This window comes from Vombatus ursinus, unplaced genomic scaffold (assembly GCF_900497805.2).
Source record: "Vombatus ursinus unplaced genomic scaffold, bare-nosed wombat genome assembly UNPS02014786.1, whole genome shotgun sequence".
Taxonomy (NCBI): Eukaryota; Metazoa; Chordata; class Mammalia; order Diprotodontia; family Vombatidae; genus Vombatus; species Vombatus ursinus.
The window spans coordinates 44,783,844-44,801,050 of NW_020954564.1; the positions used below are offsets into that span (position 1 = coordinate 44,783,844).

Here is a 17,207-nt window from a genome sequence, read left to right on the forward strand (position 1 = left end):
TTATAAGATTTTGAGTTTCAAATTTTTTTATCCTTCCCTTTCCTCCCCCCTCCCCAAGACAGCAAGCAATCTGATATAGGTTATACATGTACAATTAAAATCATCATATTTCCACATTAGTCATGTTGTGAAAGAAGAATCAAAACAAAAGGGAAAAAAAGAGAGAAAATAGTATAGTTCGATCTGCATTCACACTCCATAGTTGTTTCCCTGGATGTGGATAGCATTTTCCATCATGAGTCTTTTGGAATTGTCTTAGATCATTGTATTGCTGAGAAGAGCCAAGTCTGTCAAAGTTAATAATCGAACAATGTTACTGTTACTGTGTAAAATGGTCTGGTTCTGTTCACTTCACTTTGCATCAGTTCATGTAAGTCTTTCCCGGTTTTTCTGAAACCCACATGCTCATCATTTCTTATAGCACAATAGTATTTCATTACATTCATATACCACAACTTGTTCAGCCATTTCCCAATTGATGGGCATCCCCTTCAATTTCCAGTTCTTTGCCACCACAAAAAGAGCTGCTATAAATAGTTTTGTATGTAGGTTCTTTTCCATTTTTTATGATTTCTTTGGGATACAGACCTAATAGAATCCACTCCTTTTCTGAACTTCTCTAATTTTGTTAAGAGAACGACTGTCCTTTCACTCACCTAGGTTCACAACATTGAAATCATTTTCAACTTACAAGTTTTCTTCACCCTAAATATCCAATCAGTTGCCATGTCTTGCGTATTCCACTTGTATAACATTTCTTGCTTTTGTCCCAGTCTTTCTGTTCACATAGTACCCCCCCCCATCACCAGTTTGTCTAGACTGGTCCTGTATCCTCCAGATTGGTCCCATTTCAAGTGTCTCTCCTTAACAGAACCGTTAAAGAAAATATCCTAAAGTACAGGTATAGGGGCAGCTAGTTGGCACAATGGACAGAGCACAGGCCCTAGAGTCAGGAGGACCTGAGTTCAAATCTGGCCTCAGACACTTGACACTTAATAGCTGTGTGACCCTGGGCAAGTCACTTAACCTCATTGCCTAGCCAAAAAATAAAATAAAATAAAGTACAGGTCTGACCATGTTATTTCTCTGGACTCAAACTCTGGTGGTTCCCAGTTATATTTACATTCAAATATTAAATCCTTTGTTTGGCATTTAAAGCCCTTCAAAACATGGCTTTAGCCTACCTTTCCAGCCTTATATTTGACTCTCTTTCACATACTAGTTGGTTCAACTAAAGCGACCTGTTTACTTTTCCACACATATAATATACCGTCACCCATTTTCATTCCTTTTCACTGACTGACCTCTGTGCCTGGCATCTACTCTCTCATTTCTGCCTCTTAGAATACTTGGTTTCTTTAGTGCTTAGCTTACTGATCATTTGCTGATTCTGCAGTTACTACTGTCTTCTCACTTCTCCCCTTACCCCCCTCCAAAAATTATTATTTATTTGTTTTATATCTGTCTATATATGTATATGTTGTCTCTCCCAGTAGAATGTCAGCTCCTTGAGAGCAGGGACTATTTCATTTTTGTCTTTACATCCAGCTCATAGAGCAAAGCCTGGCAAAAATATACACTTAATAAAGGCTTGTTGATTGATTAATTGATGTTTCCCTCCTGTTGTTCCTGGGCTTATTCATGAGTGTACTTTTTTAATATTCATTCTACTACTTGCCCTTTTTTTCTTCTGAATAAAATATAACCATCCAGATCCATATTCTAGTTTATAGGTCTCATTTCACCAATTCTTGGTGATGAGTTGAATTTTCTTACTTGAATTAGAATCACTAGTCCCTCTTATTGATTTGCTGTACTTTGTACATTTGAATATAGGCATCTTATGCCATAGGTTTTATTATTGACTCTTTTATTGGATTTTGTTTTTTGTGAACTCACTTATTTCGTTTGTATTCTTCCTATATTATAACTACTCAATAGTATCCAGCTCATATGTACACAGGCAATTTCATCCCTCTCTTACCCTTTTCAGTTTAAAGCACATATGATTAGATTGCAAGACTAGGCAATTTAACTTTTTTTTTTTTTGGCTAGGCAAATGGGGTTAAGTGACTTGCCCAGGGTCACACAGCTAGTAAAGCATCAAGTGTCTGAGGTCAAATTTGAACTCAGGTCCTCCCGACTCCAGGGTCAGTGCTGTATTCACTGCTCCTCCGAGCTGCCCCAGTAATTTAACTCTCACCAAACCTTGTTAAGTGCATTCTATTTTTGTCTAGGAATATCTGATTCTTATATCTTATGCTGTGGTGCAGAAATCCAGATCCCTTTTTTTAGGTAGCATCTTCTAAACTAATTGCCAACTTTTCAAGTCTGGCTTTCCCTTCTGAATCCCTCACCTTTGATGAGCAGCAGTGATGAAAACATCATCTTTACCTTTAATATGGTCCTTAGTTTCTTTCCCAAGACCTCATAATCTTTAGCAATTCTTTCTAGGTTCCTTCTGGCAATATCATTGATGTCCACATGAATTTCCAACAAAAGTGAGTAGAAGTCATCTGCTATAAGGTTGACAAATAGCTGTCTTAATCCCCCTTAGCAGGTAGTCATCATCCTACACTATTTATCTCTTCTTCCATCTGATTTTTATTGGCTAATGCCCCACCTGTCAGTACTTGTGGATCTGTATCATCCATCATTCCATATATACCAAGCAGGTGCTTTCTCCAAAGAGTACCTGACTCCCTTTTTGGGAAGACTTTACTTTTTGTTTCTCAGTTGGACCTGCTCAGAGATTTTTTTGCCCTTGGTACTCTGCACAACTCTTGGGTTCTCTCTCTCTGCCAGTCTTCTGACCCAGGTCATGAGGCCCTTCTGCCTCTTCAGATTCATTTACTCCTAACTTTTCACACTGGAGCACTTCTCTTTAAGTAATATTTCATAGTACCTGATGACCTGGAAAGCCAAAAGGTGTTTGCTGAGCCGAACAATTACATCTTGGAGATAACTTAGTTATTGAATCTTGAGCTTTAAAATTTGTGTTGCCTTCAGCACAGATATCATCTTCATGTCTTTGTTCTTGTCTAGCTCATCTTTGTTGTTGTCTAGCTCATTTTTTCTTTTTTCTTATTAGACTGAACTTTCTAAGAGCAAGGTCTGTTTCTGTTTTTGTTTTTGTTTTTGTTTTTTGTATTCCCAGTTCTTTGCACAGTGTCTGGTGCATACATAGGAGATGCTCAGTTAGTGAAAGATGAGTCAAGAACACCACCCTCATCTTTGTGCAGCATATCAGCAGTGTTGGAGTCCAGATGTGGGAGTTCTCCCCTCACTGTGGCTGAAAAGAGTTGTCTGTAGAAATCCTGGCAGTCTGTTTCAGTAGACTTTCTGGTTCTTTTTTCCTTCCATGTCAACAATGTATGTTCTTATGAATTGAGTAATATCAGTTGCACAGTAGATTTATTCTTTTTACAATGCATTTAGTTGTTTTATGAGACTGTATTAGCTACAATCTTAGGTTATCATTCACCAAATTGTTTTGCAAAGTACTTGTAACTCTCAAAATTAGCTGTTGCTATTGCTGAGCAAAGCAAAGCTTTGCAAAAAAATCAAGTGTTGTGAACTGAGGTTATTTTTCTTGTTTTTTTTTCTTTACTAACAACAATAACTGACATATATAAAATGCTTCAGGTTTGCAAAGTGTTTTATACACATTATCTTATTGAATTTTGGTGACAACCCTATTGTATACCACAGCTGTTGTTAATTTTACAGGTATGTGATTGCACTAGATCACACAACTGGTCAATCCCAGTCCTTTTTCTGCTACACCATGCTCTGTAGCTTACTAATAACAAGTTATTCAGCTTTCCTGGCCTTTAATCTTTTATCTTATAAAGGGAAGAGAGTCACACTGAGTATTCTCTGAGAGCCCTTCAGACCAACATTCTGTGATTCTGTGAATCAAATGAGATGATGTGTGTAGAAGTATTTTGTATACTCCAAACTTCTATGTCAACATAATGGATTTCTTTTATTAATTGATAAAAGGACTCTTCTTTAGAATTTAACTTTTGCACTTTGTTTCCTTCCATATACAAAATGTTGTCTTTCCAAACCACTCAGTCCCTGTTTAACACTAATACTTCTACAACCCACTTTTAGCTAACCTGAGGTAGGAAAATCCAGATTTATAAAACAGATAAATTAAGGGAGGTTTTTTGTTTTACACAAGGATGTGCTTTAGAATGCCTTCAGAAGTTGAGTTTATCTACTATATTTAAAGCTTTATTCATTTTAAAGCCATTCCTTTTAGAAGTAACTTTTCAGGAACTTACCAGGTTCATAAAGCAAAGTGCTTGGAGACCTTTACTCCCTTGAGCTCACTTTTTCATGTGTGTGTAGTTCTAATTTCACTTTGTATGAGAACATGCAGTACAGTTGAAAGAGCCCTGTTCTTGGTGTCTTCCCACTACAGTTTTAGATCCATCCAATAAAGGCCATGTGACCTCTGACAAATTACACCCTCTTTGTACCTGTTTCCTTATCTACAAAATGGTATTGTTAATCCTTATCCTACCATTCTCACTGGGTTGTAGTATGTATCAGGAGAATATATAATTTGCTTTATAAATTGTAATAAGCATATAAATATCAGCTAATATTTTTGAAGAGACAGCAAAATGAACATTAACTATTGCTAGGTCACATTTTGGCTCAGGCTTACTTTCACTCTTTTCCTTAGGAATCTATGGGGAAAAGTTCAGATGGGAAGTCTTACATCATTACTGGTAGCTGGAACCCTAAATCCCCACACTTCCAGGTTGTAAATGAAGAAACACCAAAAGGTATTTTTTCCCTCACAGATGTTTGTGTTCATGCCCCCAGTAAGCTTCAGACTGTCGTCATCATTGGCGTGAGGTCAACACAGCTCAGATTGTGTTTCAGCAAATACCAACAACAACAACAGAAACTTCACATTACCTAAATCCAAGGCTTCAAGCCCATATTTTGCCTATAACTGAGACAACCTGTTTCTAATAGAAGCTACTCCTGATTTGCTACCAATTAGCCTGGTGATTTTGTGCAAGTTATGACCTTGCTACCTCAATTTCTTCATCTGTAAAATTAAGACAGACCAAATAATCTCCACGTTCCTTTCGAGTTCCAGTGTATTGGAATTTGTTGAAATATGATTTGAGCTGTAAGCAAAATAATATTTCTTTTAGGTAGAAAGTTATTGCAAAGGACTTTTTGTCATTGGTTTCAGTCTTTTTCTTTACCTTGATGGAAGAGCATTGCTTCAGACATTTTATAATTAATTAGACCACAGCTTATCTTGCCTTACATATTCATCTTCCTGTTGATATTTCTAAGATATATACTTTCCTTAATGGAGACTTATTTTAGTTATCTTATATGCTACTGTATCAAAATTTGCTAAAGTTTGTGTTGCAGAATTAAGAGGAACGTATTTGTTTTAAGCATACAAATAAGTTGCTATCCTTTTCTCTCTCTCTCTGTCTTCAGACAAAGTGCTGTTCATGACTGCAGCAGTTGATTTGGTCATAACAGAAGTGCAGGAACCTGTTCGGTTTCTTCTGGAGACAAAAGTCCGAGTTTGTTCACCTAATGAGAGGCTATTCTGGCCCTTCAGCAAACGTAGCACTACTGAAAACTTCTTTTTGAAGCTAAAACAGGTATTAATCCCTTCTGCCCAGTTCTTACGATGAAAAATAGATCTAGAACTGACTTGTCTTCAGTTCAAAGACATTTATTTGATCTAACACCCTAAAATTAGAGATACTCTTTTTATTTCCTGATATCTATATTTTTAAATATATGGATTGATAAAGATTAATTTTGTCCTTTTCAAGAGTTTGCTCTTGGGTTTGGGAACATGGTTTTGGTTGATGGCTTAAATATTTTTCTTAAGTAATAAGAGCTTACATTTCTCTAGTCCTGGAAATTTTGCCAAGCACTTTTCTCACAATAGCTCTGTAAAAAAGAATAATACAAATAGTATTATCTGCATTTTGTAGAAGACAAAAGTAGAGCATTTAAAATATTATTTACTAAAATTGATTAAGGCACAATCTCTTGAAACCCATTATTTCATTTATTTTTAAATTATATTTTTGCCTTTTATTTTACATCAAAATCACTTCCTCTTAGCCCTATCCAACTGAAATCTTTCCTTGTAATGAAGAAAAACATTGAAGCAAAGCCAACCAATGACAAGCAACTGCATCTAAGAATTTGTGCCATTCCACATCCATACTCCCCACCTTTCTGCCAAGGGCAGGAAAATATTTCCGTTTCAGTTCTCTAAGGCCAATGTTTCACTGTTTATCAGAGTTTGATTGCATTTTAAAAATATCATTCACATTATTATAGGCATTGTACATAATATTAGTCTTGCTTTCTTTACTCTGCATCACATTGTTCCAGTCTTCTTGTTTCTTTCTAAATTCTTTATACTTTTATCATAGTTTTGCATGTCTCACAGTTTGTTTGGCAATTTCCCAGTAGATGAATACCCTATGTTTACTTTTTTTTTTGCTATCTAAGAGAATGCTGTTTTGAATATTTTGTTTTACATAAGACCTTTAGGAACATACTGTTACAGTTATGAGGTAAAAAGAAAGGACACTGGGCTGTTTGCCTCCTTTCTCAGTCAGAACCTTAAGTGAATAGTATCAAGGGTTTGGTTTTTGACTTTGAAAGTTCCTGGAGTCTTTCTTAAGATCTTCTCCAATTGTACCAGGAGGACCACTGCTCTGCCCCAACTCTTGTTTATTTTTGCCATTGTATGTTCACCCTGCGGCGCTATTTTGCCTTGTTTGTAGAGGAAATCTAGGGAGCTTGGAATTTTCTGACCTACTTCTCCTTTCTATGGTTCTTTATTGCTGATATCCTGCAGCCTGCTCATGCCTGACATGCCCCTCTCCATTGTCTTTAGGAGACCCTTTACTTTAATTCTAGGGACGATATTCAGTGACTCACAGCCATACAGCATCACTGGTAGATTACTGATGTTTAAAAAAGTGGGCTTTTATTTCACAAAGAAACTAGAAATGATTAAAAGCCCTGCACAACTTCCAGAGCAATCCAATCTACTGTCCTATACTTTTTAAAATTCTGATTCTAACTTACTCTTTAGCCAGAGGATTTGTCCAAGATGTATGTATTAATGTACCAGATCTATGAGTTGTCCATCCAAATGTATATCTTAGTCTGGATAATAAGAATTCTTTATCTGCTTGGCTTTTGGATAATTAGGCCAAAGTATTTTGATTAGATCTCGCTTAGGAGGCTTTATAAAGTTCTACAGTTTGATACAGTGAGCACAATGCCATCTGCCAACCAGATTTTCTGGAGGACTTCACCATTTATAGGGACTCTCTCTTTGATTTTAACATTGTACTAGAATTTATCTATCAAAGTGACAAATACCTTTGGTGAGAAATATCTATTTTATGACTGTTTGATAGTAAAATCACAAGATCATTGGGCAGTGTTATCTCTATTGTTACCTCTTTGAAGGAATCATGTATGATACTAACATTTGCATGGTTGACAGCTTGTTGGGAGGGAAAGTCTTTAAGATATCATTTTGCTCTACCCAAATACTTTTTTATAGTAAACAAGTTTAGTGGAATCTTATATTTTCTCTTCTTCTTAGTTATGTGGCAGTAAATACGTGTTCCTCTGTTTAATGTCACTAATGAAAGCCTGCTATCTTTTCTGATACCTTCATCAAGATGTCCTCCATGTCTACATAAATTGGTCTCAAAAAATTTTCATGTCATAGGAAAATATCCTTCTCAATGGTAGTTACTGATATTTTTCAGTTGTCTTTTTGATAATATTTTTTCCCAAGCCTTTAGTAACTTCCCCCTTTCTAAGTAGCTTAAGAAGTCCTGGCTATTTGACTGCTTTCTCATTCTGTACCTCAAAAGGAGTCCTTAATATCCTCAAAATAATTTCACCTCCAACATAGATCTTCTCTCTTGCTTGGTTCATTCCAACTGCTTTTCCCATTTTAGGCTTGTTTAGCCATTTCTCCTTCCTTTTTCTGTGATTTGAAGGGTCCAACTGTAGTATTTGTCATTGATAAGCGAAAGAGATTATTAGAAATCATCACAGATCTTTTCCATTTTTAATTGTTCATCTTGCTCCCTCAAATTTCATGTCATTGGGATCATCTGCTTTATGAGGTAATTGTGATCATGTCCTCTACCATCTTCCTCCACAATATTTACTAAATGAATATATTGCCTAAACTAGTATTGCCCTTAGTTACTGTATTCCTTTTGATTAGGAGAGCAAACTTTTGCTGGCTACAGTGGTTTGTAAGCTTGTTGGGAAGCTTGTTGGGGTTCTGTGTTATTTTGGGTTGTTGATTTACATTAGTTAATCTTTCTTAGTAAAGTTCTGTTCTTTTTTCTATATTTGTTCTTTTACCTATTCCCCATTTATTTCATATCTACAGCTTATTTAAATAAGACAGGCTGGAGTTGTCTCAATTGTATGCCATATCTTTCTCATTTTTATTCTTCTAATATGTTGATCGTTTTGATCTTTGCTCTGAGAAGTTGATCTGACTGTGCACTTAATTAAAAATGATTCACATTTTGGTAACTAGTTGTTTCTTGTCTTTTATACTGTTCATTTAATTTAAAGTGTGATATATAGGTATGAAGCTTCTTTGTAGTCTGTAAGCTTTTGGAGTCTTTCATTTCTTATTCCTGAATCTTATTTTTCAACGTATTTTTCACTGTCCTCACTTAGGTAATTTCAGATGATAATAAGTGTTTAATTAGCTTCCTCAGAAGGTTCCCCTTCACCAGAGATTTTCCAGCAGATCCATGTCAGGGATATTATATTATTAAATAAGAATTTTGCTCAGGTATGGTTTGAATTAGATGACCTGTAGAGTTTTTTTGATGCAAAAATTCTATATTTTTGATTAGACAACAATCATCGGTCAACAAGCACTTATTACACAATATTGACATGTGCTAGGCACTTGCTGAGTGCCGGAATAACAGGTGCTTAACAACCAAAACATCCTTTACCCCCTAAGCAGTCCTGGAGACACTGACAAAAACCTCACTCCTTAGATTACCTTTTTAAGGTTACAATCTGTTATGACCATGTTGCCTCAGATATGTCACAATTAATTAGATCAGAACTTATATATTAGCCTCCTAGAGATTTCTGAGACTTGTTTCCTTGATGAAAACCAGTGAGATAATATTCTGTTCCCTAGTGATTTCAGTAGCATGATTGTTGAATGTAAAAAGCATTCAATTTAGTCAGCAAATTGCCACTTTAAAGGCTCTCTCCATCAACATTGTACAAGATTCCTTGAAAGAGATAACAAGCATAACTCTCTTCAATAACCCTCATATCATTAATATCAAACAAGGATTAAAACAGGGAGACACACATTCACCAAAGCTGTTTGCTGTCACAGCAGTCTAAATTGAAGAAATGTTCCCTAGAAATGGTAGTCTTTCACATACTCTTATTTGCAGATGGTATTGTTCTAATTGTATCAAGCTCCAGAACCAGCTGTTATTTCTAACTTCAACACCCCCTTCTCTTCTCTGACACTGTCACCACTCTGATGTGGACCATTATTACTTCACACTTGGAATATTTCTATAGCGTGCTGTTTGGTCTCCTTGCCTCAAGTTCTTCTCAATATGGTCCAGCTTCTCAGCGGTCAAATTAATCTTTCTAAAGCTTCTATCCTCTCTCTTCCCTACCTCCTCTCTCTCTTCCCCTTCCTTCCCCTACCCCCCGAAGCCCTCCATCTACTCTGTGATCCAGTAGCACTGGCCTACTTTCTGGTCCTTTCACCAGACACTCCATGTCACAGCTCTGCATTTTCATCGGCTCAACCCCATACCTGACACTGTCTCCCTCCCCTTCTCCACAGCCCAGCTTTCTTGAAGTCTCAGCTAAAGTCCCCCGCTTCTGGAAGAAGCTCTTGCTCATCCACATTAATGCTAGTGCTTTCCCTTTATTGATTATCTCCAATTTTTTCCTGTATAGAGTTTGTTTGTACATAATTGTTTGTATACTGTCTTTCCCACTATACCGTGAGCTCTTTGACCACAGAGACTATTTTTGTCTTTCTCTAGCACTTGGCACAGTGTCTAGCACATAGAGGAAGCTAGGTAACTACCTGAAAGAACATTGGAGAGCCTCCTAACTGGGATCCATAATCACTCAAAAGAGTTTAATCTAACTATACATACAAGAAAAAAATCAGTAGAGGGTTTAGAGCACTAGCCCTAGAGTCAGGAGAACTTGAATTCAAATCCAGCCTCAGACACTTACTAGCTGTGTGACCCTGGGCAAGTCACCTAACCCTGATTGCCTCAAAAAGAAAAAAAAATCAGTAGATAAAGAATATCTATTGTCCAGACCTATATGCAGTTAGATAGGCAATCTATATCTCTTTTCTGTTAAGCACATGTAACTTGGGGCGTAGCAAATGAATAAGTTACTGCATTGGATTCATTTGAATAAGGAGAGAGCATCTTGGATTACTTTAGGGAAACTGCAGTTTTCTGTTAGCAACTTAAGCTTCTTCCTATTATCTTTTTAATGGCATTATTCTTTTTTTGATATTATATAGCTACAAATTATGGAACACTAGTTTTCACAGATTGAAGTTAAGAATTACCCAAAGGGCAGTTGAGAGGCACATGGTGAGCAAGAACAGACTGCAACATGTTACAAAGAATTACGAAGGAGAAGCAGGATAAAGGATGTCAAAAAATATGTCATTTTTTTTAAGACATGTTGAGAGCTAGGAATAACCATTGGACAACTTGTTTGTTCCATTGGCATCCTCAAGATGCCAAGAAAACCCCCCAGTACATTGGGTAAAATCCCTGAAGCATACTTGGGAGGACAAGATCAAGAGTTGCACAAGATAAGCAGGCATGAATGGGCTATAATCTGCATCATTGGACAGAATATTCAGATTGATGAAATCACAGATCTATTTGAATATTTACCTTAGGGTAAGCACATTTTGGAAATGGCTAATTTTATTCATTATTTATTTTCTTATTTATTTATTATAATTTCATTTTATTTTTTACAAATTTCAGAAATTGCATGTGGAAGAGTTACTAGACTTGGTAATCAGAAAACCTAAATCAGAGTCTTGACTCTACCTCTTTCCATGTGACTTTGGCCAAGACATTTCCCATTTTCCGGCTTAAGTTTTTGCTTCAGTGAAATGGAAATGATAAGACTTATACTACCTATTTTATGGGGTTGTTGTGAGAAATAATATCAGATATGTCCCTACTTCTAACCTAATGTAATTGAACTGTGCTGTAGTTTTTTTGCCTAGGATCCTCTTTGTAAATCTTAGAGTACCATACCTATTCTGATCTTCCTCAGATTTTCCTAGCTTCTCTCCATTTGATATCTACAGTCCCCTGTGAAATAACCACATGTACGTATTCTGCAATCCATGTAGACCTGTAGGGATTCGAAGTGGATAAGATTAATTTGAATCCTGCACATGGTTTTATAAAATATTTCAGTATAATACTTTGTCTAACACCATCTCTTTTAACCTAGAATCACTTTGCCAAAAATAATTTCATATGGGGTGGAAAGCAGAGTTAAACATGTTCCTACCACAATCCTAACCTTTTGATGAACCTTTTTACACCCATTCTAAGTGGCATACTAATAGTAGAACCCTAACAATAAAGCAGAAATAAAGGAGGGAATATCCCAAGTTTATTCTACCACTTTTCTCCTTATTTGGATGAATCATTTTTTAATATAATGAGGAAAATTTCAACAACTAATGCCAAAAGCCTCAAATATTTGTCTGGGGGAACAAAACAAATTTTGGAAGTTTAACCTAATTACCACGGTATCTTTTATTTTACCAAACTTACATACATTGTAACGTTTGTCATCATTTTAATGATTTTTGATTCACAGAAATTATTTTATTTGAAAACAGTTTATGTATGGTATTAAATTTACATGTTCTTTGACTATAAAGGAACATCCATATTATCCCAGTACCTTTTTTATCAAGTTTAATCAGATCATTAATGATCTATTCGTTTTTCTCCAGAGATTTGTTTGTTTTGCTTTATTTCCTCTTTTTGTCAGCTGAACATTTTATAGTATTGTAAATATTCATCCAATTCTCTTAAATTCTCAGTTTTGTCAACCTGCAGTACAGTGTATCTGAAGAAGTGTTCATTCTGATATCTGAGGGCATATTGTCAATTCTTAATGAGATCTCAGTAACTAACTGATGGTAGAATACTGGCTTAAATTGTGACTGACCAGTTGTTGGACTAATAACCTTCTTGGTCAGTCTCTAATAGTTTTCTTAATTTCTGCATTTGTTGTGTTCTCCATTTTTCTTATTTCTAATTTGGGTTGTAAGGGCATTTTCGTTATTTGCTTGCCAAAAATTAAGCACAGAATGCTTCCATTTTTAAAATTCTGTTAGCCCCAGCAGTAAGAATTTTTCCTCATAGGGCAAAATTTCCTATAGACACTAAACTTATCTTGGTCATCAATTTTTTGCTTTTCAAATAAGGAAAAACAATACTTTTCACAAATGTTTAAATACACACACATTTTTTTTTGGCTGGGCAGTGGGGTTAAGTGATTTGCCCAGGGTCACGCAGCTAGTAAGTGTCAAGTGTCCGAGGCCAGATTTCAATTCAGGTCCTCCTGACTCCAGGGCCAATGCTCTATCCACTGCACCACCTTGCTGCTCCTACACATATATTCAACACTGATTTCAATCCTTCTCAAACCCGCTCTCCTCCCCCCCCCCCCCCCCCCCCAAAATGTGATGGCTCGGTACATTTTTTTGGCTTGGAAGTATTCCCAACTGTGGTGATTATTAAGCAACCTTAGATGGCACAACATTAGAGAAGTACCTTTTTTAGCTGGATAGGATGAAAATAGTTCAAATTTAGTACATTTAGAATACCGTCAAATGAAATAGGAAGGAACTGGACAGAAGCCAAAGTTTCTTGACAGTACATAGAAGATATAGACTGGACATTCATAGAACTTTAGGCCTGCAGAAGCCTTAGAATATAGAAGGGAAAAGGAGGCGTGGTCCTAGAACATAGAAGGTTAGAACATAGAACTCAGAGCTGGAATGGGTCTTAGAATACATAATATTAGAACTGAAAGGAACCTTAGTGATCTTCTGTTTAAGCACCAACTATTACAGATGAGGACCTGGGGTTCAGTAAGGTGTAGCGACTTGCCCAGGGTCACACACAACAAACGAGTGGCAGAGTGTCAACTTAAACCCAAATCTCCTGGCTCCCTAGCCCCATCCATTCTGCTAAACCACATAGCATGTATATATGTACACATGTACGTATTCTATAATAACTTTAGCGTTTTATTTCCTCACATGTTCCTTTGCACTTCCCAAAGCAGCTATTTCAAACCTCTTTCCTGAAGCCCCTTACGCAACTGTCCCCCAACTTCTGTTTTATTGAGAAAATAGAAGCTTTCCATCTTGTGCTCTCTATTGTCACCTATCCTGTACCTCACAGCCACTTGTATCACTCCCTCTTACTTTGCTCTGGTAAAGAATTGACTTTTCTCTTTTCCAAGGCCAAACCCTTGTTAACCGCACTTATGATTTCATCACTTCCTTTCTCCTTGGGAAGCTTGTTTCTTCAATCATTCCCACTCTCTAATCATCGTATTCTTTTTATCTACTGGTTCTTCCCTGCTACTACACACATATCCAGATTTCTCTTATCCTTAAAAAGCCTTCATTTAATCTTGTCCTCAAATTATAACCGTATATCTCTTTTATTTCACAACCAGACTCCTAGAAAAATTGTCTATATTCTTGGCCTCCAGTCCTTGCCCTTATTTCCTCACTTCCCACTGATTGCTCTCTCTCTCCTCTGGTTGTATTTGCCTGTCTGTGTATATGTTGTTTAACTCCAAGTGGAACAATAAGTTCTTTGAGGGCAGGGACCATTTTTTGTTTTGTTTTACTTTCAGCTACAGAGCCAACATAGTGCTTTGCATGTGGTAGATGCTTAAATGCTTGCTGAATTGAATGCTACATCAAATCAAAAGCACAGATTAATGAATGGGCCTAATTCATATCATTCTTTCCTAAAGATAAAACAGAAAGACAGAAAAAGTAACACTGACACTTTATATGAAGTTGTGTGCTTGGAGAGTGAATCAGAAAGAGAAAGGAGAAAAACCACAGCCAGTCCCTCCCTTCGCCTGCCACAGTCAGGGTCCCAGAGTTCAATGATACCTTCCCCTCCAGAAGATGATGAAGAGGAAGGTAAGATTTAAGCTAAGCTTATGTTATAGTTTCAATTACTTGCAGGCTTTTTTGGAGTCATGGTATTAGCTGGTATTATTTTCCAGTTAGACCTGGAACTGGAAAAAAATGGAAAAAACTGAAAAAAAAATTTATACCTGTTAGTTTATATACAAACATATACACATATATTCTGTGGTCTTTTGGTTTGGTTTTTTAGAATTCTGAGTGAACCCTAATAGCTTTCTATTGTAATCCACTGAATAATATTTTAGCATTTAGCAGTAATACATAAAGCATTTTGAAATGCATAAGAATTTATTAATGTTAGAAGGTTCAAGAAGACGAGTACCTCACAGAAACTTAACTTTAAAGTAACAAAGTATCCAGTTGGGAATGTAGTTCATTTTCCTGGTATAATAGTACTGAGGACTAAAAGAGATCATCCAATACAGTCCCCTTATTTTAAAGATGAAGAAATTGAGACCTGAAAGATTAAGTTACTTATCCAAGGCCATGAACTATTAAGTACCATAGGTGGGATTAGAACCTAGGTTGTCTTTTTCCAGATTCAGTGTTCTTTCCCAATCATAAAATATTTAAGTATTAGAGTTGAAAAAGACATGATTTGATTACATTTTGAATACACTGATTTAAAACTTTTTTTCTTTTGAGACCTAACTAGTCCATTTCTTATCACATGCAAAATTAATAGATTATCCTTGCCATATAATGAATGAAAGCTTAGAAATTACTTAAGACAGTCATGTCATTTCACAGATGAGGACTTAGAGGTCCAGAAGGGTGAAATGATTTGCCTGGATCACACAGCCAATGGATGAAGGGTATTGTCAGAATCATATTATTCTCACATCAGTGCTTTCACTACTACATCATATAGCCTTCCATTTGGCTTCATTTACCTATCAGACTGGATAATCTTAAGGGCAAGGTCTTGGTCTTACTAATCATCATTTCCCCCTTGGCATATAACAAAAGGTCTAACAGATAGTAGGTGCTCAGTAACTGTTTGTGAAAAAGCAAATCCTTAGGTTGTCTTCTCTGAAATAGTATTATTTTGTTAGTGGTGGCATGTTCTTCATAATTATGGGCAAGGTTGACCACACAGCAGATGTTCAAGGTGTCATAACTCCAGGGTTGGTAATCACTTTTTTAAGGTAGATTATGTCTATCTATATAGTCATTAGAACTAGGAAAAATGCAATAAGAAAGAGTCCCTATAAAACCTTTGTATTAAAACTATTAAAGGAGAGCAATTTTATATATTAAACACTATTCAGGAATGGAAATGATTGCAAATAATCTATATTATCATTTGTTGAATTCTTTAAATTCATCAAGATTTGCCTAGTTTCTGTATGAACTTACTTATATAGGTTTCTCTTCTCCGTAAAATAATTTCTACCAATTGGAGAAAACTCGATAGATCTGAATTTTGCTGAGTCTGAAGTAAAATAGATTTCAAAACTTCTCAAGGGAGGATATGGCTTTCCCATCATTTTCTGTTTATTTCTCTTTACAATAGAAGTTAGATCATAAGATTGTAGATTTAAAACTGGAAGGAACCTTGGGAGCCATTTTGTCTGCTCATCTCATTTTTTGGAGGAAGAAACTGAGACTCAGAAAACTTAAATGACTTATACACTGAGTATGTGACAGAGAGTAAATGACAGGGATGAAATTTGAACCCAGATACTCTGATTCCAAATCTAGTGCCAATATGTCCAAAATAATACTCATTGTTTTTCATACCCAAACCTCTACCCCTTTCTGAACTGTGCTATTTTTCTCAAGGCCACTGCCATCCTTCTTGTATCCTAGGTTCACAATCTTGTCTCTATCCTCCACTCTGCACTCTCACCTAACCCATATATCCAACCAGTTGCCAAATTTGTTGTCTCACCATTCACACCATCTCTCCCTTCTGACCCCTTCTCACTACTCACATAGCTGCCTTCTGGATTCAGGCTCATTTCACCTCTCATCTGAACAATTGCAGTAGTTTCCTAATTAGAACCCCTCCCTAAATCTCTGCCTTCTCTAATCTTTCTTCCACATAGCTGCTAAAGTTATTTTCCTCAAGTGCATGTCTGACCATGTCACTCCCTCACTCAGTAAATTCCATTGGTTTCCTATTACCTATAGGATCAAATAAAAACTCCTGTTTTGCTTTTAAAGCCCCTTCACAACCTGGCCCTAACCTGTCTTACTATCCATATTATATATTACTCCCCTTCCTGTACACTACCAACCAGCCACACTGGCCTTCTTATAACTGTAAACCTTGTGACTTCGCTCCTCATACGACCGTCATCTGCCTTCCTTCCTATTACTCTTGTCACTTCTACCTCCTAGAATCCCTGGTTTCCTTCAGGGCTCAGCTTAAGGACTACCTTTGCCATGAAGCCTTTCTCAGTCCCTCCATCTCTTAGTGTCTTTTCTCCCAGAACATCACGCATTTATTTAGAATATACCTACATACATACATGTTGTCTCCCTTGTTAGAATGTAAATCCATTGCAAGCAGGATATCATCAGTACCAAGTGTAGTGCCTGACATAGTTGGTTTTTCTTTTTCTTTTCTTTTCTTTTCTTTTTTTTTTTTGAGTGAGGCGATTGGGGTTAAGTGACTTGCCCAGAGTCACACAGCTAGTGAGTGTTATGTGTCTGAGGCTGGATTTGAACTTGAGTCCTCCTGACTCCAGGGCTGGTGGTCTACATAGCTGGTTTTTCATAACTACTTTTGGTAATGATACCAAGAGAATAACATGTTTTGAAATAATAATAACATGATAATTAGCATTTATATGACACTTTAAGATTTGCAAAGCATTTTACAAATATTAACCTATTTGAGCCTCACAACAGCCATCTGAGGTAAGTGCTATTGTTATCCTTA

The 17,207-nt window shown here is 36.4% G+C and overlaps 1 protein-coding gene across 3 annotated transcripts in view; it reads left to right on the top strand.

Moving 5' to 3' along the window:
• LOC114047178 (rab GTPase-activating protein 1) overlaps positions 1-17,207 on the top strand; it is a 218,109-nt gene that overhangs the window by 82,418 nt on the left and 118,484 nt on the right. For all 3 annotated transcript variants that reach the window (XM_027867975.1, XM_027867977.1, XM_027867976.1), the window contains exons 9-11: positions 4,700-4,802; positions 5,485-5,654; positions 14,134-14,308. In XM_027867975.1, the coding sequence (XP_027723776.1) occupies positions 4,700-4,802; positions 5,485-5,654; positions 14,134-14,308 (448 nt within the window). The remainder of the gene's footprint in view (positions 1-4,699; positions 4,803-5,484; positions 5,655-14,133; positions 14,309-17,207) is intronic.